This window comes from Trachypithecus francoisi, unplaced genomic scaffold, assembly GCF_009764315.1.
Source record: "Trachypithecus francoisi isolate TF-2019V2 unplaced genomic scaffold, Tfra_2.0 Lachesis_group0, whole genome shotgun sequence".
NCBI lineage: Eukaryota > Metazoa > Chordata > Mammalia > Primates > Cercopithecidae > Trachypithecus > Trachypithecus francoisi.
This window is the reverse complement of record NW_022681453.1, coordinates 186,374,294-186,395,121: the sequence shown is the minus strand read 5'-3', so window position 1 is coordinate 186,395,121 and position 20,828 is coordinate 186,374,294. Positions and strand designations below refer to the sequence as shown.

At 45.5% G+C, this 20,828-nt stretch overlaps 1 protein-coding gene and 1 long non-coding RNA gene across 2 annotated transcripts in view; one reads left to right on the top strand and one right to left on the bottom strand.

Annotated features, from left to right (window-relative positions):
- The window catches only part of LOC117084364, a 29,761-nt gene extending 17,728 nt beyond the window's left edge, over positions 1 to 12,033 (bottom strand). The window contains exon 1 of the long non-coding RNA XR_004437414.1: positions 11,861 to 12,033. This is a non-coding gene — a long non-coding RNA (uncharacterized LOC117084364). The remainder of the gene's footprint in view (positions 1 to 11,860) is intronic.
- Positions 11,843 to 16,174, top strand: RTP2 (receptor transporter protein 2). The gene is made up of 2 exons (XM_033213031.1): positions 11,843 to 12,436; positions 15,419 to 16,174. The coding sequence occupies exons 1-2, from the start codon at positions 12,273 to 12,275 to the stop codon at positions 15,933 to 15,935; spliced, it is 681 nt and encodes a 226-aa protein (XP_033068922.1). The 5' UTR covers positions 11,843 to 12,272; the 3' UTR covers positions 15,936 to 16,174.
- Positions 16,175 to 20,828: the final 4,654 nt, after the last annotated feature.

Below are 20,828 nucleotides of genomic sequence, written 5' to 3'. Positions count from 1 at the left end.
ATCTCGCCAGTTAAGGAAGCAAGATATCCCATTTGGCAGATGACAAAACTGAGGTTCGGAGAGGAGGGCCTAAGAACATCTGGCTAGTGGGTGAGGGCTGGGAACAGACCATTTGCCTTCTGACTTGCTGTCAGACACTCAGCTAACACAGGCAGTAACTTTGTGGTCAGTGGGTGAATTAACAAAAAGGTACACCTATCTTTGTGAGGCAGGAGAACAGCGTCTGGAGACAGAGAACCTAAGGCCAATTTGCACTGGTTTCCTAGAACTGAATAAAAAGGAAAATCCTGGGCCGGGCGCGGTGGCTCAAGCCTGTAACGCCAGCACTTTGGGAGGCCGAGGCGGGCGGATCACGAGGTCAGGAGATTGAGATCATCCTGGCTAACACGGCGAAAACCCGTCTCTACTAAAAAAAAAAAAAAAAAAAATACAAAAAACTAGCCGGGCGAGGTGGCGGGCGCCTGTAGTCCCAGCTACTCGGAGGCTGAGGCAGGAGAATGGCGTGAACCCGGGAGGTGGAGTTTGCAGTGAGCTGAGATCCGGCCACTGCACTCCAGCCTGGGCGACAGAGCGAGACTCCGTCTCAAAAAAAAAAAAAAAAAAAAAAAAAAGGAACCCCCCCCCACCTCTTCACACCCAAGTAACAAAAGAATCAGAGGCTACTCCCTTCGCAAACTGCTCCCCCCACCCCTCCTGCTTTTCTGCCTTGCAGATTAAAAATGAAAGTACGTCTGATTGGTCCCCTCCTGCAACCAATCAGACTGATTGTAGCCTAGTCTTCACTTGCATAGGAGTGTAACTTTGTAACTTCACTTCAGCCTCCGATAGGTCACCTTCCATGACCAATCAGATTGATTGTGAGCCACTACTTCATTTACATAGGGTACGAACCAAGTAACCAATGGGAAGCTTCTAGAGGGGTATTTAAAGCCCAGAAAATTCTGTAACCAGCGTTCCTGAGGTGCTTGCTCAAGCCTACTGCCGATCTGTGGAGTATACTTTCGTTTCAATACATTTATGCTGTCTTTGCTTTATTCTTTCATAGCTTTGTATGTTTTGTCCAATTCTTTGTTCAAAATGCCAAGAACCTGGACACCCTCCTCTGGTAAAGTTTGTGTACCCCTGAGCACAGCTTTTTCAACTCACAACAGTGTAAGAAGAAAATTTAGGCTTTTAGGGTTGGTATTCTCTTAGGGTCAAAATTGTAAATTCTGGGCATGGACAGAGAGGAAGCCACCGGGACATGCCATGGCGCTCCCCACGTGCATCACAGTGTGGGCTGGTGTCCCTGGACGGCTGGTGCCTAGGCTGTGAGCTGGGTGCATCTCAATCCCCTCCCTGTTCCCCTTCAGTGCTGAGGGCCTGAGGAGGTGCCCCTTAAGCATTGTTCTCCTGATGACACTCAATGACTCTGGGTAGTTGTGGGTGGGAGACAGCATCAAATCTCTGCTGTCCTAGGCCCTGCCACAATGAGACCCAGAGCAAACAGCTTTCGCCTTGATTGAAAACCAGGCTCTGCTTTTGTCCAGCTACCGTCCCTGGGCCTCAGCTTCTGACTGCAAATGCGAAGACTATATGGGATAATCTTCAAAAGCCCTTTAGGAAACAGTGACAAGGACTTTTCTGGTCAAAGTAACTGAGTGATGGAGGTAGGAGACTGCTCTCACTAGGGTGTTCTGGGAATATAAACCATTCGTTGAGGCCACAGAGTTCTAACTGCTGGGGGTCAGCCCATTCTCATCTATTGTTCCCAAGTTTTCCTGCATCCACGAGACCAACACGCATGGATTCGGGACTTAGGGTTTTCTTATTCATACCTCCCGATATTTTCACAATTCAAAAGGAGCGAACAAAATGACACTAGTTATCAGAAATTCTAATTCATTTTTCAGCCCACAAAGGGCTCAAAGTTCCTCTACATGTAACAATATGGAACTTTGCTGAGATACACTTTGTCTTTTTTAAAATAGCATCTATTGTTCTGAATTTAATTTCAAAATTAATATGTGTTAAATATACATAAAAACTTGAAAAACAGCTATGACAAAACGTAGTAACATTTATTAGACATTCACCATGTGCCAGGAGCATTTAGAAGTTTTTAAAATTTTTAAATAACTATGGATTCACAAAAAGTTACAAAAAATAGTGTAGGGAGGTCCTGTGTACCCTTCTCCAAGTTTCCCTCAATGGTAAGGTCTTACCTAACGATAGCACAATATCCAAACCAGGAAGTTGACACAGTGCGAATAATCCACAGACCTTATTCAGACTTAACTCGTTTTACGTGCACTCGTGTGTATGTGTATGCGCGTATGTGTGCATGTGTGTTTCTATGCAATTTTGTTGGATTTGCAGATTCACATAGGCACCACCTCAGTCAAGATATACAACAGTACTATCATACCGTAGACAATTTGTGCTACCTTTTTATCGTCATCCTGTTTCCCTCCCTTCATCTCTAACCTCTGGCAACCTCTGATCTGTTCTCTACCTCTATAACTTTGTTTTTTTGAGAATGTTCTATAAATGGAATGTATAATGTAGGTAGAAAAATAATATTAAATAACATTCATCGAGCACTCACTATGTGCCAAGAACTGTTTTTGGTTCTGTGCAAGTAGGAGCTTATTTGCTCCTCTCCGGAATCCACTGCAATAGTCTGTTTTATTTTTCTTACTTTACAGATGTGGAGACTGAGATCATCACCCAGTTTTATGCAGCCAGTCACTGGCAGAGCTGAGAGGAAAATCTAGATCTGGCTCTAGAGTCTGAGGTTGTAATTAACATATTATCTCTCTAAATTGATTCAGCATAAACGTTTAAAAATTAACTACAGAAAATCATAATTAAGAAAGATCAACAGTTGCCTTAGAAAACTTCAATGTATTGGTGCCATACAGACCACATCCTCTAAGAACAGTGCCGTTAAGTTAGAAATCAACAATAAAAAGGGAACTGGAAAAATTCCACTTGTTTATACATTTTTTTAAAAATTCCCTCAAAACAACTCATGGGTCAAACAAGGAAAGCTGAGAGATTCCTTCTAACGGAAGAGCAGTGGGTTCCCTAAAGGCATAGTGCACAGTGCAGGTGTCGATCGCTTCAAGGCTGAAAAAAAAATAAAGGTAATACTATCTCTGCCCCAGACTGAATCCATGAGGGCAGGGACCATGTTTCAGTCATGCCAGTAGCCTCAGAGCCTCACCTAACAAGGTGTTAATAGATGCTTACCGAATGCATTTAAAAATAGACTCCCTTGGATGCTGCCTATATTCCTTGGATCTTAAAGTGCAGGCCAAGCTGGAAGACTCTTTGAGCCATTGGAAGCAAAAGCACACCAAAACCAGGATAGAGATGCACAGAAACAGCAAAAGGGGTGGCTACACGCATTAGGAGCAGTGAGCACACTTTGCTTCACATGGTGCCTTTAGACATCCAAAATCGCAGCAGAGAATGGGGTTTTAGAGGTCAGCACCTTTGAAATTCCTAATTCGGCATCTAGAAAATTGATGCTCAGGGTACTCAACTGATTTGTCTAGGGTTATTACAAGTTTGAGATAAGAACCTGGGTCTCCTGACTCCCCATAGAGAGCTTTGTGCCAACAGAGTGGACCCTTGACATTGCCAGAGAATTTTTTCCTACACTTTCAGGAATCCTCCAGTCGAAAACCTAGAAATGTTTGCAAAGGTTTTCGGGCTTTTACTGAAATCCCATTTAGAGAGAATCATGGTGTATTAGTCAGCATTGTCCAGATAAACAGAATTGATAGGATCTATATGTGGGGTGTGTATCTGTGTGTGTGTGTATGTGTATTTGCATGGGTCTCCATATATTTAGGTAATATATACACATATGTATATGTATATTGTATACACGCACGTGTGTGTGTGTGTGTGTATATATATAAACCTAAATATATGGAGAACCATACATATCATATGGTTCCCAGTTTCTTCAGAGAAACAGAACCAATAAGATAGATATTTATGTGTGTGTGCTTGTATAGAATATACACATATACATACATATAATATATGTATTATATATATGTGTGTGTGTGTGGATATTTAGGAAGATATTTATTATGAGGAATTGGCTCATGTGATTATGGAGGCTGAAAATCCCACAGTCTTGCCAGCTGCAAGCTGAAGACCCAGGAAAGCCACTGGCATAGTTTGAAGGCCTGACAGCCAGAGAGCTAATCTTGTAGATTCTAGCCTGAGTCTCAAGGCCTGAGAACCAGGAGTTGAGGGTAGGAGGAGATCAATGTCTCAGCTCAAAAGTCAGGCAGAGAGTGAATTCAACCTTCCTGCATTGCCTTTCCGTTCTGTTGAGGCCCTTAATGGATTGGATGATGCCCATCCACACGGAGAGGGCCATCTGCTTTCCTCAATTCACCAATTCAAATGGCTGATCTCTTCCAAAAACACCCTCACAGACACATCCAGAAATCATGTCCGAGCAGATATTTGAGCACCCCTTGGCCAAGTGAAGTTGACATAAAATTATTCATCACACACATGTTGCCAGTGCATGTCCTCACATCATGTTAACATTTTTTCAACTTTTAATGATGGTTCCTCCCTCTTTAGATAAACACTTTCACACAGAGACAGTATGTATGTATGTATGTATGTATGTATTTTGAGACAGAGTCTCATACTGTCACCTAGGCTGGAGTGCAATGGTGTGATCTTGGCTCACTGCAACCTCCGCCTCCCGGGTTCACACAATTCTTCTGCCTCAGCCTCCTGAGTAACTGGGGTTACAAGTGCGCACCACCATGCCTGGCTGATTTTTTGTATTTTTAGTAGAGATGGGATTTCACTATATTGGCCAAACTGGTCTTGAACTCCTGACTTCGTAATCTGCCCACCTCGGCCTCCCAAAGTGCTGGCATTACAGGCGTGCCCACCAGGGATAGTATTTTAATAAATTCCCAAGATACTGCCTGTGCAGTGGAACATGCAAGCCACGGTGAGGTACTGATGCTGGTTTCAGATAGTGCTCAGCTAACAGAGGCTCACAAACAAGCTTCGAGTCTGTGTCTTACAAGCCATTGTGCATCAAACTTGGAAGATGTCAATGCCATGTAACTTTTTTAAACATTAGAGATCCTATAAAACACTGCAATGTTTTAAAAATCAAATGCATTTTTTAATCAAATAAATTCTAAATGTTTAACAATAGTAACTTGGAAAAAGTAGTTTAACAATAGTAACTTGGAAAAAAATAGTAACTTGGAAAAAACGAAGGGCAGCGAGAGGTGGGGTGAAGAGGATATGGAACTTTCATTTAATTGTTAATATATTTTTGTATCATTTGACATTTTACAGTGAGTTTATTACTTTAAAAACTGTGCCTAGGTTCTACTCCTGGGAAGACAGGAAAAAAAAAAACAAAAAACTGGGCCTAGAGAATAGCTTAGTGGATAAATACGCATAGTCAGTAAGCCAGATTGTGAGTCCAAATCCCGGAACTGTCACTTATTAACTATATGACCACTAGTAAATCAGTCAACCTTTCTGAGTCTCAGTTTCCTCTTATCTAAATGGGGAAAATAATTACAGTATCCACCTCATAGGGTTATTGTGTGTGCTTAAATGAATTAATACATGTAAAGTACTTAGAAAAACTCATAGTGCACAGTGAGGACTTTATCACTATTACCTTTTATTATAATTAAGGTATATTAAATTAAGGTCCACTCCTGCGACTAGTATTTAAGATGAGGAACTAGTCTGCTGTTTCTTTGTCCAGCTTCTGATGCCTCAAGAATCAGCTTGAAACTTTTGCTATTTCTTGCATCATACAAATTCTCTGGATAGAATGAGTTTGGTGTTGCCCATGACCAGCTTCCATCAATGGGTCCCCTTGGACTTGAAGCCATTTTGGACTGAATCTTAAGAGTTTCTTTACCCACTCAGACTTCACTTAATTGCCTTTCAGGGCATGACACAGATTAAGTAACTGTTATGGCACTGGCACCAACAGTTGCTACTTTATCATCACAGAGTTTACTCTTCACTGTAAATTATTTTCAAACTCCTTCTTTCCCCCTGCCTACCAGCATAAATCCACATGAAGATTTTTCTGTCTTCCTATAGCATAAAAAATCTAGGTAGGAGACTTAAGGCAAATTTGGTAGATATAGCCCCTGGGTGTCTGTGTTCATTTGTCACATGCTGATGTACTACTGGAGACTTATAAGCATCAGTGTATCTATTTCTTGTTCACATGTACCTTCATTGGGGAAAATAGTCCATAGAAGCTTTATTGACAATAAAAATTCATTAAAAATTTAATATTCCAACTCATTAATTACTTTTCATTATAAAACATTGTTAACTATTTCTCCATCTTCTCATGACACTTAATCCAGTGGGTTTCAATTGGGAGTGTACAAAAGCGTATTCAATGCAGTGTTCTCACTAGAGAGCACTTTTGGATAACGGAGTGAAGGTCCTTTTCACACCTCCTACAGAGGGATCTAGATTTGCAAAGAGCTAAGCGGATTAGAATTCATGGCAAGTGTGTCATGGAAACAGCATTTTTAGACACCAGCCAATTTATGGGGAAAAGGGAGAGAGAGCAATGTGCTTAAATAGCACGTTGTTGATATGCAAATACGATCATGTAGCTCAGGCCTAAAACGATTTAGTAATTTCATATCCCCTCTAAGGCAAAATCTTACTTGTCCCAGGATGTTAAAAACTCCTTCATAATCCAGGTCCCACATATCTCTCAGGCCTCAACTTCCATCACTCTTCTGTGTGACCCCGATGTCCTAAATGATATGGAGTTTCAAGAATGATTCTGTATCATTTCATTTTCTAAGTGTTTGCCCATGCGTTCCCCTCCTTAGGGAAAAGCACCCCTTTAAAAAATTTTATTTAGCTGCCAATTGCTCATCCTGTAAGGGTTTGTTCACATAACACTTCTTCTGTGGAAGCCTTATTGACCTCCCTACCTGCTGTGATGACGCATGTTTTCCAAAGACCATCACAACGGTACCTCCCGACTTGCATCTTCTTCTTACAACATAGCTTTGACCTTCCTCCTCTCCAAATGTGGGGTCTATGTTCCTTTACCTTGAATCTGGGCAATGGTGAAAGTGTTGCTTTGTGACTTTTGAGGGTAGCTCATGAAAGGAGGCACAGCTTCTGCCTGATTCTCTGGGGACACCAGCCCTTGGTACTCAGCCAGCATCCTGTGAGGAAGCCCAGGCTCCATAGAAAGGCCATGTGTAGATGTTTTGTCCTATAGCCCTAGCTGTGGTCCCATCTCACAGGCAGCATCAACCTCCAGACATAGGAATGAATGAGCCTTCATATAATTTTTCCAAGAAGACCTCGTTTGCTGCTGTTGTTTTAACTGGAGAACGGTATTGGGAACCCAAATGTGCATGGTAGGTGTGTTCATTGCTACTGGGGCGGGTCATGTTTAAAGAAATACCCATTCTGGCCAGGCTCGGTGGCTCACGCCTGTAATCCCAGCACTTGGGGAGGCCAACGTGGGTGGATCACAACGTCAGGAGTTCGAGACCAGCCCGGCCAACATGGCGAAACCCCATCTTTACTAAAAACACAAAAATTAGCCAGGTGTGGTGGTGCGCATCTGTGATCCCAGCTACTCAGGAGGCTGAGGCAGGAGAATCACTTGAACTCAGAAGGTGGAGGTTGCAGTGAGCTGAGATCATGCCATTGCATTCCAGCTTGCGTGACATAGTGAGACTGTCCCAAGAACAAAGAAAAAAAGAAAAGAAATGTTCAGTCTGCGTGAGATGAAGTGAGGCATGCATTGGCACTTCATATGCTCCCACTCTATACCCAAATTTAACTATAATTGTTAGATGTTCTGGCTTGTAGTTGCAGCCATTTGCTTGTTTCACTAACAATGGATCTTTCTCTTTTAAAATTATTTTTATTCTTGTCAGTGGATTTTCTTGTAGCATTCTCTCTTCCCAAGCTTTTCTTACATTCACCTTGGGACTTTGCAAGAAACGTAGCTTTCTAACTATAGCGTCTATAAGCATATATCAAGGGAGCTCAAATTTCCTGAGAAATCTAAAGATCTGCATCTCATATGCTTTGTTTTACATCTCATGTAAAACGTCTTCGTTTGACATCTTTGCTTTACATCTTGTGTAAGATCTGCAACTCATATGGTTTGTTTTACTATTAAACCTGCCTGCCTTATCCTTGGGAGTGAGAAAGCATTTTTATAGTGTGTAGATCTGCTCTTTCCAATTGCTTGACAACTGGGGAAATAAACTGAAGTGTTTCTAGAATATTTAACTTAACTCTAAGCACAGCCTGATCATTGTGGGCCTGTGACTCCTATTGACTACGTATCTTCTGATTCCAATGTCAGAGCTAAGTGGTCTGTTTAAATCTTTACTGGGGGCTTTTAACTGCCTGTTTATGTAATATCTATGTAATGTTTGTACAATTTTATGCACTTGAACACTTTCATCTTAATTTTTGGATAAGAAAAAAAGGAAAGTCAGTATCCAGCCTTAAGGGTAAATATAATACTAATGAGTGTATTAGTCCTTTCCCTCCTCACTCCCATATAAATTGAAGTACACAGTCAATTCTGCGTGTGGAAAGTCTCCAAGGAAGTTAACTGAGCTCAGTGTTGGGGCCAAACAGCCTTTCTGACTGCTCATCGAGAAATCCCCATCAGTATTTGGAAGGTGACCTGGTTCCTAAAGATAGACACTCAAGGTAAAATTGGTTCTATTGATAGTGAAAGACTTGCCTCAGGAATGGACTCAGCTTTAATGGGTCCTTTCCTTGTGTGAATTGGTGTCTCCTGGAAAGCCCTGGAACTACACACGTTCTCCTGGGTAAATGTGGGTTTAAAAGGAAAAATATGTATTTTTAAAAATCTGCCCAGGATATTGACCCCAGCACTGTTATTTTTAGAATGGATGCTTTAAAAGCTGGCATAATCTATCCCATGCTCCCTTTTCACCCTGCCTTGATGGCTGGGAGTGTCCTAGAGAGGAGTCATGGCTATTTTTGTGTGTGTTGAGCCTCAGTTCAACAGAAACTAACAGATTCTCTGAGTATAGCTAAGGAACTCTGAAGAAGGCCCTCAGCCTCTTGGACAGAAGCAGCATAGGCTGTACCCGCTGAAAGTGTCCCCAGACCCTCTATATTCTTCCTTCCCAACTCAACCCCCATCTCTTTTTTTTTTCTCCTTTGCATGGAGTACACCCTATTTCCATCTGTTTATTTATTTATTTACATCCCATAAATAGTGTGATAATTCTTCAGCAAATCTCTACGTAGGATAATAAGGCCCTGAAAAAAGGATAAGTAGATATGGCCACTCTTAATACAGACTCCAGAGCCTTTGGAGTACTGAGAAGCACAGCGCATAGAATTTGGACCCTTGGACATCAGCAGAAACAGAACGTCACCTGCCTGCAGTTGCTCCGGTTGCTGCCAATTAACAAAAGGGCAGCTTGAAGTCTTCCTGGCATGTTGTTTCTACACTATGCGCCACTATTAGAGAGCCACGGACTGCTCTGTGTGGCCTCCCCTGAGATTCAGAGGTCAGCTCCCACCCAAAGAGTGCGAGCTTGGACCATGCTCTCGCCAAGTGCTACAACCTGGGGATGGAGAGGCCTTCCTAATATCGCTTGAAAATACTCCCCAGGGGCTCTTGGATTCACCCTATAGCATTGTCTATGGTTCTTTGAATTGCAGAGAGACAGGAGAAGATAGGACACAGCTTGCATTCATCCTGGATCTATTTCCTGGGAAAGGCATATTATAAACCACTTGCTCATTTTACTCAGTCTTCTTTTTTCGTTTTTCATTTTTGGCCTCCAGTAGCCTGTGGGACAACATATCGCATCAGTAACAATGGCTGGCAATAGAAGGGATCCTTCCCAGGACTGGAGCAGGTGGAGAGCAAATTTGTCTCCTCAAGAACATGTATTGAAATCTCTGAGGCAGAGGTATATATCGTTTTCAAAACTCCCTAGATGATTTTGATGTACACACCTTTTCAACTCTTCATTACTTTGTCATTTTAGGCTCCACACTGGCATTTCTTACATTACTCTAATAAGTAAAATTTGAATAATAAATATTTTACAAAGCTCTTCATTCACTTGCACTCCAAATTGAAGGGGAGAAGTCATTCTTTTATCCATCCTCTCCCCCTTGCTGATTTGTTTGCAGAATATAGGTGCACAGTATTTTATTTTGTAAAGAAATAACAATTTCTTTATTTGAAAAAGTACAACCTAGATAAAAGATGTATAATGAAGTTGCCAGAGTGTGATGTGGCCACAGCTGTACACAATATACATTGGTAAGCTCTTAAATCATGGGATCTGGAATAACACAGTGCCGTTCGCGGAAAACTGAAGTAGTAATTGTGCCCACCGATTGTATGAAAAGTGAAAATGGTGCTGTTATACAGAAAGATGAATTATATTGATCTCTGCTTAGAGAGCTGCTATGCTAAATTAAACCTGACACTAGGCCTAAGGGGATTGCATCATTTGAGGAAAAAAAACACACACACACAACAGGTAAACCCTGACAATTCTCATCCTCTTTCTCTTTTTCCTTTATTGCCATTTGTTCTGGGAACAAGGGTATAATATTTCTCAGAAGTTCATTCCTGGCACGAGGGTCTAGGCCAGGCCATAAGCTCATCTCAGCTTCATTCAATTCCTGGCCATTCATGGATCCCTCTGTCTCACCTGATCTGGTAACTGGCTTCTGAGGGAATCCCCTGTGAGGTTTGAGCTACCCAGTCCTGAGAGCTTGGGCCAGTAATTTTCCATTTCTAGGCCTCAGTTGTCTTAATTCAATGTCAAGAAATTTTGGTTAAGAAATGAAGAGTTGAAGAAACAAATCAGATTTTTAAAAATAAAAGAGCTCTTCTAGAGCTACCAATGGTTCTAAGACAATTGTGTCCTTTCTGAGGTCTTTAGCACAAAGCCACTAGAGTAACACGTTTTCATTTCAAGAGAGAATCCAGTGACATTGCCCCTGACCTCATCCTTCCGGAAAACCACTTGGCAACTCAACACCAAGAACTTCTGGTTCTTAGCAACCTATTTCACTTCTTGATGCTGTTTACTGTTGAAACTCCGCATGTTCAGGGATCCAGATTTCCGGATTAAAGAATTATAAGATGATTACAGCTGGAAGTTGGACCAAAGCTAGAGTAAGCAGCCACATGCCTGGTGTTTTCCACACTCAAGGCTACCTCCCTTCAGGTGACCATGTCTTCACCTGGATTACCAAATTTGAAATCAAATTCCCCTCTAGTCTCTAAAGAATTTAAATTGGGCATCACAGAGCTATGGATGCTCTCTTGCTCCAGCTTAGCAGCAATGGAGGCAGCAGGAGCCTGCAGCACAGAACAAACTCACTCCTCCAGTAGCCGCCTTAGCCTGGCTTGGGACTAGGAACTGAATATGGACTCTAACAGTTCTATGGTGCTATGAATCTGAAATGTTATTACTGTGTTTTTCGTGGCATATGAAATTACATTCTAGCTCACCAACTGGTCTGAGATTGCCCTTGACAAAGAGATGTTACTGCTCACTCAATTCCCTTTTAGGAGTACAATAGTACTAAGATAAATAAACAGATGAGCTTGGTTTCAGAAGGCCTAGATCTGAATCTTGGATGAGTCACTTAGGGGTTGCATAAACTTCAGTTTCCTGATCTGATCTGCCTTGGCCAGCACACTGGTCAAGCAGTTTGTGCTAGACACACGGTAAGTGATGGTCACAGCACATCAGGGGGTGTGGAAGCAGCAGGCTCTGCCTTTCCCTGTCCCTCATTTCTCTTTGACTTCCTAGGCTGTCATAGTAACTATAGCACACGATGTGGAGAATGCTAGAAGAGCAGTTGGGTGAAGCAGGGCCACCAAATATCCTTGCCTCCTGGAGACCTCTGGAAACCTTGGTGAGTGTGGTCTGAGGTTTGGCCTCCCACCATGCTTGCTCCTCTCAGTCCTACCCAGCACTGCCTCTCAAGCCTAGCTCAGGGCCCTGAAACTCCCCCTTGGGGCTTCCCTTCTCCCCAGCCCTCCCTCTTGGTGCCCTTCCTGGCTACCATGGTAACAGGTTCCAGGGTAACAAAGGAGGGAGCTGGGTCCTGTTTCCTCCCAGTCCTGCCGATGAGGATTCTCAGGTCGTAGATACTGAATTGTCCCACACCTAATCGTGCTGTTTCTGTGTTCTCACCAGGGCTGAGCTCGAACTGCCACCTCTGCCAGCAGGACTATGTGTACCAGCTTGACCACTTGTGAGTGGAAGAAAGTCTTCTATGAGAAGATGGAGGTGGCAAAGCCCGCAGACAGTTGGGAGCTCATCATAGACCCCAACCTCAAGCCCAGTGAGCTGACCCCTGGCTGGAAGCAGTATGTGGAGCAGCATGCCTCAGGCAGGTGAGAGGCTCAGTGGGGAGGGACCTTGAAGACAGTCCATGGGTCACAGCTGTGGGGTACTTTCCAAGGAGAGATAGAGCCCCGTCCCTGGGGCAGGCTCATTCTGGTGTCAGCTCAGACGGGGGAAAAGACAAAGAATAGCCGGCTGGGTCACAGAGTTCTTGGTTTTAATCCTAGCAATACCACTAACTCCCTGGGTGATCCTGAGCAAGTTATGGTCTATCTTTTGGTCTTAGTTGTCCACATTAAATGAAGAGCTGTAATATCTTCTACGTCCCTGCAATCTCTGACATTTAAAGAGTGAGTTGGAACTAAAGGAAGGAAGCTATGAGTTTCACTGGGGAAAGCCTTAACCTAGAAGTTGGGGGGATGTGGGGGGGTGCAGCTATGCTGTGGTCCTAGATATGTTTAGTGATTAATCCAAATTGATCCAAATACAGAAATATTTATTGACCACCTGCTATGTGCTATGAACTGGCTCTATATAGCCAAGTAGCCCTGTAAACTTGGCAAGTCTGTTTCCCTTTCTGGCTCTCAGTTTTAATATTTACAAAATGAGGGGGTTGGTCTTAGAAAATCGATCCTACCCACTCTAGCTCTATTATCTATGTACCTGTGATAAAAAGATTTAACTTTGAGCAAAACCTTCTTTAGGAACTTAGAGCCCATGGTCCCACTCTTTATAGGAACTGCACATCCAACGCAGTGCAAAGAGTCCTTGAGGCCAAGGGGACAAGGCCGTCTAAAGTCCACATGCCTTTCCTCCTTTTAGATCATGATTTGGGACTGGGACTACAGAAATCCCTGCCCAAACTACCTCAAGTCTTGTGGTAGTTTGGGCAGGGATTTCTGTAGTCCCAGTCCCAAATCATGATCTAAAAGGAGGCCATCTGTAGGGTCTGTGCAGGCCTTTTCCCTGTGTCCTTTGATTCGAGAGAGGCCAATAGGTGACTGTGATTTGGAGATGTAGCCAGAACACAGGCACAAAGGCTGGGCTGTTCACATGTGTATGTGTTTGAAGCTTCTCATGGTACAGAATGGTGCTGAGGATGGGAACAGAGGAGGCAAGATGTGGGTAGGGAGCCCACATTTGTACTCTTGTCCCAAGACCTGGAATTATTGGAGTAAACCTGGCTTGTGAAAAAAGAACACAGAAAGCCAGAGGTTGGCGGATTCATGTCAGTTCCATCAATTCAAGAAGCATCTGTTGGGTACCTATTATGTGCTGGGCACTGGCTCTGCCTCTAACTAGCTGTGTGTACGTGGATGCCTCTCTTACTATCTGTGCGTCAGTCTCTTCTCAGTGAAATAAAGGGCTGACGAGATGCTTCTTAAGCTCCCCTGCCCCTAGATCTGATATTTTTGAATTTAAGATGTGAGGCCTGGTTTGATGGAGGTGAAGCAACTCTGGGTTGGCTTGATGTAAAAAGGTGTAGAAGGAGACTGAAAACATAAAGCAGTTGAACTGCCTGCTGGGAGAGATGGCAGAGGCCTGGAAACTTGAGTGCCTGGGATCCAGAGTTTAGGGGCTGAGCTCAGCAAACTTATGTCTCCTCTTGCCTCAGGGATAAGCTCCTCTTACTCCTGGCTGGTGACTTGTGGCTCCCAGCTGGCCTCAGGAAGGGCTGAAGAACTGTTGCCTATGAGCTTATTTGTGCACAGGTTCACTCTGTCTCTAAACAGTCAGATGCCCTGCAGCTCTCGCCCAGCATTGGGGGCAGGGTAACCTCTCCTGGTTCAGTACCAACTAGGTTCCTCTGACCTGTCAACCCAGACTTGGGCCATTCTGGGTACTGTTCTATGCTCATGTGATCAGGCTTTCAAGGGTCAGGGACTGGCTTGGCCTTGTCTCCATCCCACAGCCTGGGTTGAGTGGTGTTTGGCATATGGTAGGTGTTGAGTGGTGTCTGTTGGATTGAATTGAGATCCTCATCAGAAGTCCTTCAAGGCCATCATACAATGGATTCAGAAAGGGCCAGTGATGAGGGCAGGGTCAGCTCAGTGGATGGACCGCCTGTGAAGCCTCTGTAACAGAGGCCTGGAGGAGGCTCGTCTCAGGGAAGGAAAGAACTGCCCTGGAGGTAAGGAGTGCTGCATCACTGAAGTGTGCAGGCAGTGATGGGGGGGAATGAGTGGGGCTGGCCTAGATGAGCCCCAGGCTACCACCCACCACACTTCCTGAGGCTGGGACTCTAGAAAACCCAGGTTAGGCCAAGTGGCCTGTGTGCGTGTAAGAGAGAGAGACAAAGTGTGTGTGTGTGTGTCTGTGTGTGTGTGAGGAGTGGCAATGGGAATGAGTACCCACTTTTCCAGTCCCCACTGCAGGGCTAGAGTGGGATCTAGAGATGACTTGTCAAGAGACTGGGGAGCGTTCTTTGTGAAGATGTAGTAACTAAACTTGGTAGTTCCTCCCAAAGCCAGTTGATCCTACCCATCCCATCATTCTCAGTGGCATACTGAGGACCTACAGTGTGCCAGGGTCTGTGCTTGGCACAAGTAGAGGCCTCTCTTCTCCCCAGAGTAAGCAAGATGTGTGAGTTAGATGGTGTATGTCATCCTTCTTATTAGAGTTGCAGGAGTTCACAGAGGAAGGACCCTTATTGAACACCAACACACTTCATTTCACACATGAGAAATGAAGCCCAGAGAGGGGGAATGACCCTGCACAGCGCCCAGGTGCAAGACCTGGGTGCACTGGGCTCAGGGGTAGCTGAGACCGCAGGAGGCACGCTCTAGAGCACTGCTGGATGCCAGATGGCTCGGGCACTGGCTCCTGAGGATGCTGCTTGGGTCCCAGGGGTGCTCACCAGGAGGAGGCGATAGCAGGCAGGCCTTGGAGTGCTAAGGAATCCACAGGGCAGTAAACACTCTGCCTCCATCTCCAAGCACCGGCACACAGGCCTTTTTCCCCACTCAGAGCTCCTCGGGGCGGGTTGTCTCTGGGAGGCCCACCTTCTCCACCCCTCCTTCTCCTCCCGGCAGGTTCCATTGCTCCTGGTGCTGGCACACCTGGCAGTCTGCCCACGTGGTCATCCTCTTCCATATGCATCTGGACCGTGCCCGGCGGATGGGCTCGGTGCGCATGCGTGTCTTCAAGCAGCTGTGCTATGAGTGCGGCACGGCGAGGGAGGACGAGTCCAGCATGCTGGAGGAGAACATCGAGGGCCTGGTGGACAACCTCATCACCAGCCTGCGCGAGCAGTGCTACGACGAGGACGGTGGCCAGTACCGCATCCACGTGGCCAGCCGCCCCGACAGCGGGCCACATCGTACAGAGTTCTGCGAGGCCTGCCAGGAGGGCATCGTGCACTGGAAGCCCAGCGAGAAGCTGCTGGAGGAGGAGGTGACCGCCCACACCTTCTCTGAAGCCTCCAAGCCGAGGGCCCAGGCGGGATCCGGTTACAACTTCTTGTCTCTTCGCTGGTGCCTCTTCTGGGCCTCTCTCTGCCTACTCGTTGTCTACCTGCAGTTCTCCTTCCGCAGCCCTGCCTTCCTTTAGTGGAGCTGGTTAAGGGTGGGAGAGGGCACATGGGCTTGAGAGTGGGGAGGACACAGTCTGGTCTTGATCCTGCTACAGATTCAGCATATGACTGGACAGCCCGGTCACCTCTCTGGGCCTCAGTTTATGCATCTGTGGAATGAGGGGATTGCATTAGAAGATACGTAATGATTCTTTCATTGGATGTGGCAATAAAGGGGGGAAGGGGAAAAGGGTATAATAAAGGTTTTAGAGCTTGCCAAGACTGGTGCTAGTACGAAGTCAACAGGGAGGGACCTGCTTCCTTTCTCTCCTCCACCTCCATCTCTACCTCTCCTTATGCTTCATTTCCATATATCATCCCCCATTATGACCCCATTAGATTCCGTCTTAACCCTGCCTCGTCCTCAAACTCACATTCAGCTGCCTCTGCCCATCGTGGCTTGCTTCTTTTGGAGAGAGCAGTGGCCCTGTTCAATGCTTAGGGACAAGGTACCTGGTCCTCTCCTGGAGAGCCTGCTCCCATCGTTCTGAAGCTTAGTTTTTTTACTCTGGTTCTAGGGTCTGCTTGGCTGGAATTGTCTAGAGCTGCACTGTCCAATATGTTGGCCACTAGCCATATGTGGCTATTTCAATTTAAATTAATTAGAATGAAATAACATTAACAATTCAGTTCCTTAGTCACATCAGCCACATATCAAGTGCACAGTACCCGTATGTGGCCAGTGGCTAACATATTGCAATGTACAGATATAGAACATCATTACAGAAATTTCTGTTGGTGAACTCCAGTCCAGAACTTGAAATTCCCACTTAAATGTATGCAGACTTCTACCACTAAGAGGTGGGCACAGGTTTAAAGGTGCAACATGAAACCTTCTGGGGGCAGGTAAATGTGGGGTGGGGTGTGGTAAAGGTAGCTATATACTGTAAATAGATGACCTCTGTGTGTGGCTCTCTGTTGAGTAGCATCTGCAGGTCCTTGTGTTGTCTTACCTTATTTCCTGGGAGGATATGGAAAGTGGGTCTGGGCTGAGTGTGGTGGCTCACGCCTGTAATCCCAGCACTTTGGGAGGCCAAGGCGGGCAGATCACGAGGTCAGGAGTTTGAGACTAGCCTGACCAACATGGTGAAACTCCACCTTTACTAAAAATACAAAAATTAGCTGGGCCTGATGGCCAACATGGTGAAACCCTGTCTCTACTAAAAATACAAAAATTAGCTGGGTGTGGTGGCGCACACCTGTAGTCCCAGCTACTTGGGAGACTGAGGCAAGAGAATTGCTTGAACCTGGGAGGCGGAGGTTGTAGGGAGCCAAGATTGCTCCACTGCACTCCAGCCTGGGTGACAGAACAAGACTCTGTCTTGGTGGTGGGGGGTGGGGGCGGGGTGGAAGTGAGGGAGGGGCTGGGGGAAGAAAGTGGGTCTGGTCAGCTAGGTCTGCGAAAGAAAGTAGACCATAGGAGTGGGGTGCCAATTGCCAATTGCTGACAGCCCCTTTGTAAGGTTCAGAGACCATAAATGCCACAACTGTGTCTTTTTTTTTTTTTAAGACGTGGTCTCATTCTGTTGTTCAGGCTAGAGTGCAGTAGAGCCATCACAGCTCACTGCAGCTTTGAACTCTCAGGGGCTCAAGTGATCCCTCACCTCAGCCTCACAAGTAGCTGGGACCACAGGTAATTCCAACATACCTGGAATTACTGTATTTTTTGTTTTGGTATAGATGGGTTTTTTTCTATGTTGCCCACGTTGGTCTCGAACTTCTGGGCTCCAACATCTGTCCTGCTCAGCCTCCTAAAGTGCTGGGATTATAGGCATGGGCCACCACTCCTGGCCCATCACTGTGTCTTGAAGGAAATACAAGCTTGAGACAGAAAAGTGTGTCTGAGAATAGTTGTCAAGGAAATGGAAGGTTGAGACAAGTGTTGGAAACCAAGGTGGATTTCAAAGTAGGAGATGGAGAACAAGGAAAAGGGAAAACAAGATGAGGAGTATAGATTGCGTAAAGACCATGCCTTCAGCAAGGCCACCTTCCTTATGGAGTATTAGGCTGGGGCTGCGTTTCTTGAGACAGGCAAGGTCATAAAATGTTTTAATTTAGGATGCTCCTCAGGTGGGTTTCAGTGACTACTTCTCTTGGTAGTACTTTCATAGGGAGTAAGTCGTAGACTTGTGATGTCGCTAGCACTTCCTCATAAACTTTCTTGGTGTCCTGTAGAATGTTATCAAACCTGTGAAGTGTACTTGGGCTGGCAGAATGCTTCCAGAAGGCCCTGTATTAGCCATCCACCATCCTGACCTGAACATGGAAGTCCATGCTGTAGCAGGCTTGGCTGCATGATGCCTTGATATCAGAGATGAGTCCCAGTCAGGCAACACTTAGCTGTAAGGAGGCTGCAAGAATCTCAGCAGAAGCACAACTTCTGGCTTTTCTTTTTCATTGAAAGTAGCTGTGCCCCAAAAGGCAGCTGGGGGACCTGCGGAAATTCATTGCAAGATGATAGCTCAGTGTGCGTGTCTTGGTTTGGTGGGTGCTTGGAGAGGAGACGGAAAGTGGGTCTGGTCAACTGGGTCTGGGATACGAAGCAGATCACAGGGTGGATCATACACATGTTTTGTTTTGTTTTGTTTTTTTGAGATGGAGTCTCACTCTGTTGCCCATGCTGTAGTGCAGTGGCATGATCTCGACTCACTGCAACCTCCAGTTCCCGGGTTCAAGTGATTCTCCTGCCTCAGTCTCCTGAATAGCTGGGACTACAGGCATGCGCCATCATGCCCGGCTAATTTTTTTGTGTTTTTAGTAGAAACAGGGTTTCACCATGTTGGCCAGGCTAGTCTTGAACTCCTGGCCTCAAGCAATTCACCTGTCTTGGCCTCCCAAAGTACTGGGATTACAGACGTGAGCCACCAGCCCTGGCCCATACACATGTTTTAAAGCGTGTTTATACGTTCCTGTGCTCAGGAGAGATGTGGTAGGACACGGCACAACTAGCTACCTATGATGCAGGGAGATTCTTCTCTGTCATTCTGTATGAAAATACACTATGGCAAATTTGATAGCCATCCTAGTTCCTGGAGATGGTGAGAGAAGGGGCAGATGAGGCAGATCTGCAGGTGTGGATCTTCCAGGTGAGAGCAGGGCTATGTGTCTCCATGCAGGGGAGGTCATGCCCAAGGGGAGGCGTAAGTGGACGGAGACAGCACCTGTCCCCCAGCACCTTCTCCTTTGGGTAGTCCATGGGACCACCTCATCAAGGTAAATGCATTTGCTGTGCCCATTCCCTCAGGCATCGCTGTGAAGCGGGCAGTTTGACTCATGAGCTGGGGTCCGATGACACTGTGTTCATCATTGTCTGGAACTGGAAACAGAAACTCTCCTATTCACACCCTTAATTGTCCCCTGAGAGTCACATCTTTCTACAGCTCATCTTCAGAGCCCCCAAGTGGGGCCTGAGAGCTGAAGGTGAGGTGCAGGGATGGAGTGTTTGGTTAGATGTGCTCTCAGAGAGGGGCTGCTTTAAGTACTGTGCCCCACTTGCTGTCTGTCTCCGCAAGCTGGCTTTACTCTTCTCCAGCGCTGGCAATGGAATCCTGGTGGCTCGTCAGATTTCTCTGTGGACCTGCAAGAGCAAAGAACTAGGCAATCTGAAAGAACCTCTGCCTTTATTTGGTTGGGTTCAGCCAAAGGGTACAAGAAGAGCATCAGGCTGGAGTGGTTGTAAATTAGCAGGCATGTGAGGTTCTGGATTCACTTTTGTCAGCTGCAGAAGGTGCTCAGCGGGGCCAGTGCAGGGTGTATGCCCCTCGGGGCCATTGCCCGCTGCAGGTGCATGGTGGTTTCTGGGAAAATGGACATCAACGAGCCTGGGAGTCAAGTGATCTCCAGAGAACTTGGCCAACCCTGGGAATCTTAAGGAACATGAAGGGACAGGATTGGGATGAAGTGGCATCAGCAGCATCTTTTACTGAAATTGTGGTTGATGGGGGTAAGGATAAACAGCCAAGACTGTGTCAAGGGAGAGGTCATGCCTCAGAGGGTCAGCAAGGCTGGGGCATCTGTGGCGAGGACTGCAAGTTGGGTGATGATGAGCCACTGAAAATGGAAGTGAGGACAAGGGGGCTAGAACAGATGAAAAGAGATGGGATCTGGGAAAACGAAAGATAAACGTATTCTACTTCTCCTTCTCTACCAGCTCATTTTCTCAGTAAATAAATACATCTGTGTCTTTTCCATAGTTAACTAGAATGACACTGCTCTGACTCCACATTCCCCTTGGACTATTCATTAAAAAGAAAATTCTTTCAAAATCAGGTTTCTCAAAGGAGTAGATTACATTTATCTCCATCTCTTTATTTACTCCTGAATCCATGGAAATCTCATTTTCATGTTTCTGAAACTGTCACTAAACACTCCATTGCCAAACCATTAGCCATTTGTCTGTGGTCAAAGAGACTGCTGGCTGATCCCAGGCATTCTGATGATAGAGACACCTGGGCAATCCCCGAAATTCTAAAGGTAGAAGCAACAGGGCGACCTCATGCATTCTAAAAATAGAGACTCATGGCTGACCACAGGCATTCTAATGGGAGACACTCCTTGCTGACACCAGGCATTCTAATGATAGGGACACCTGGGTGACCTCAGACAATCTAATGATAGACACCTGAATGACCACAGGCATTCTAAGTTAGAGACAAACCATTGGCCACTTGTCTGTAGTCATCTTACTTGATGTGCCTGCTGCATTTTATACTCCCTCCTTGAAGATTCCACAGCAGTACTTGCTCCTCCCTCTGCTCTTTCATTTTTCTCTCCACTGTAATATTCTTTGTGGGAGTTTTTCCCTCACCCATACTGGGAGTCTCCTCTCACTCTGCTCATGTTTACTCAGTAACATACTCACTCATAATTTC

What these genes read in the sequence shown, in the direction of transcription:
- RTP2 (XM_033213031.1), top strand. Translation starts at nt 12,273, where the DNA reads ATGTGTACCAGCTTGACCACTTGTGAGTGGAAGAAAGTCTTCTATGAG. An exon ending in GAGCAGCATGCCTCAGGCAG is followed by an intron (nt 12,437 to 15,418) that starts GTGAGAGGCTCA and finishes TCCTCCCGGCAG; the next exon opens with GTTCCATTGCTCCTGGTGCT.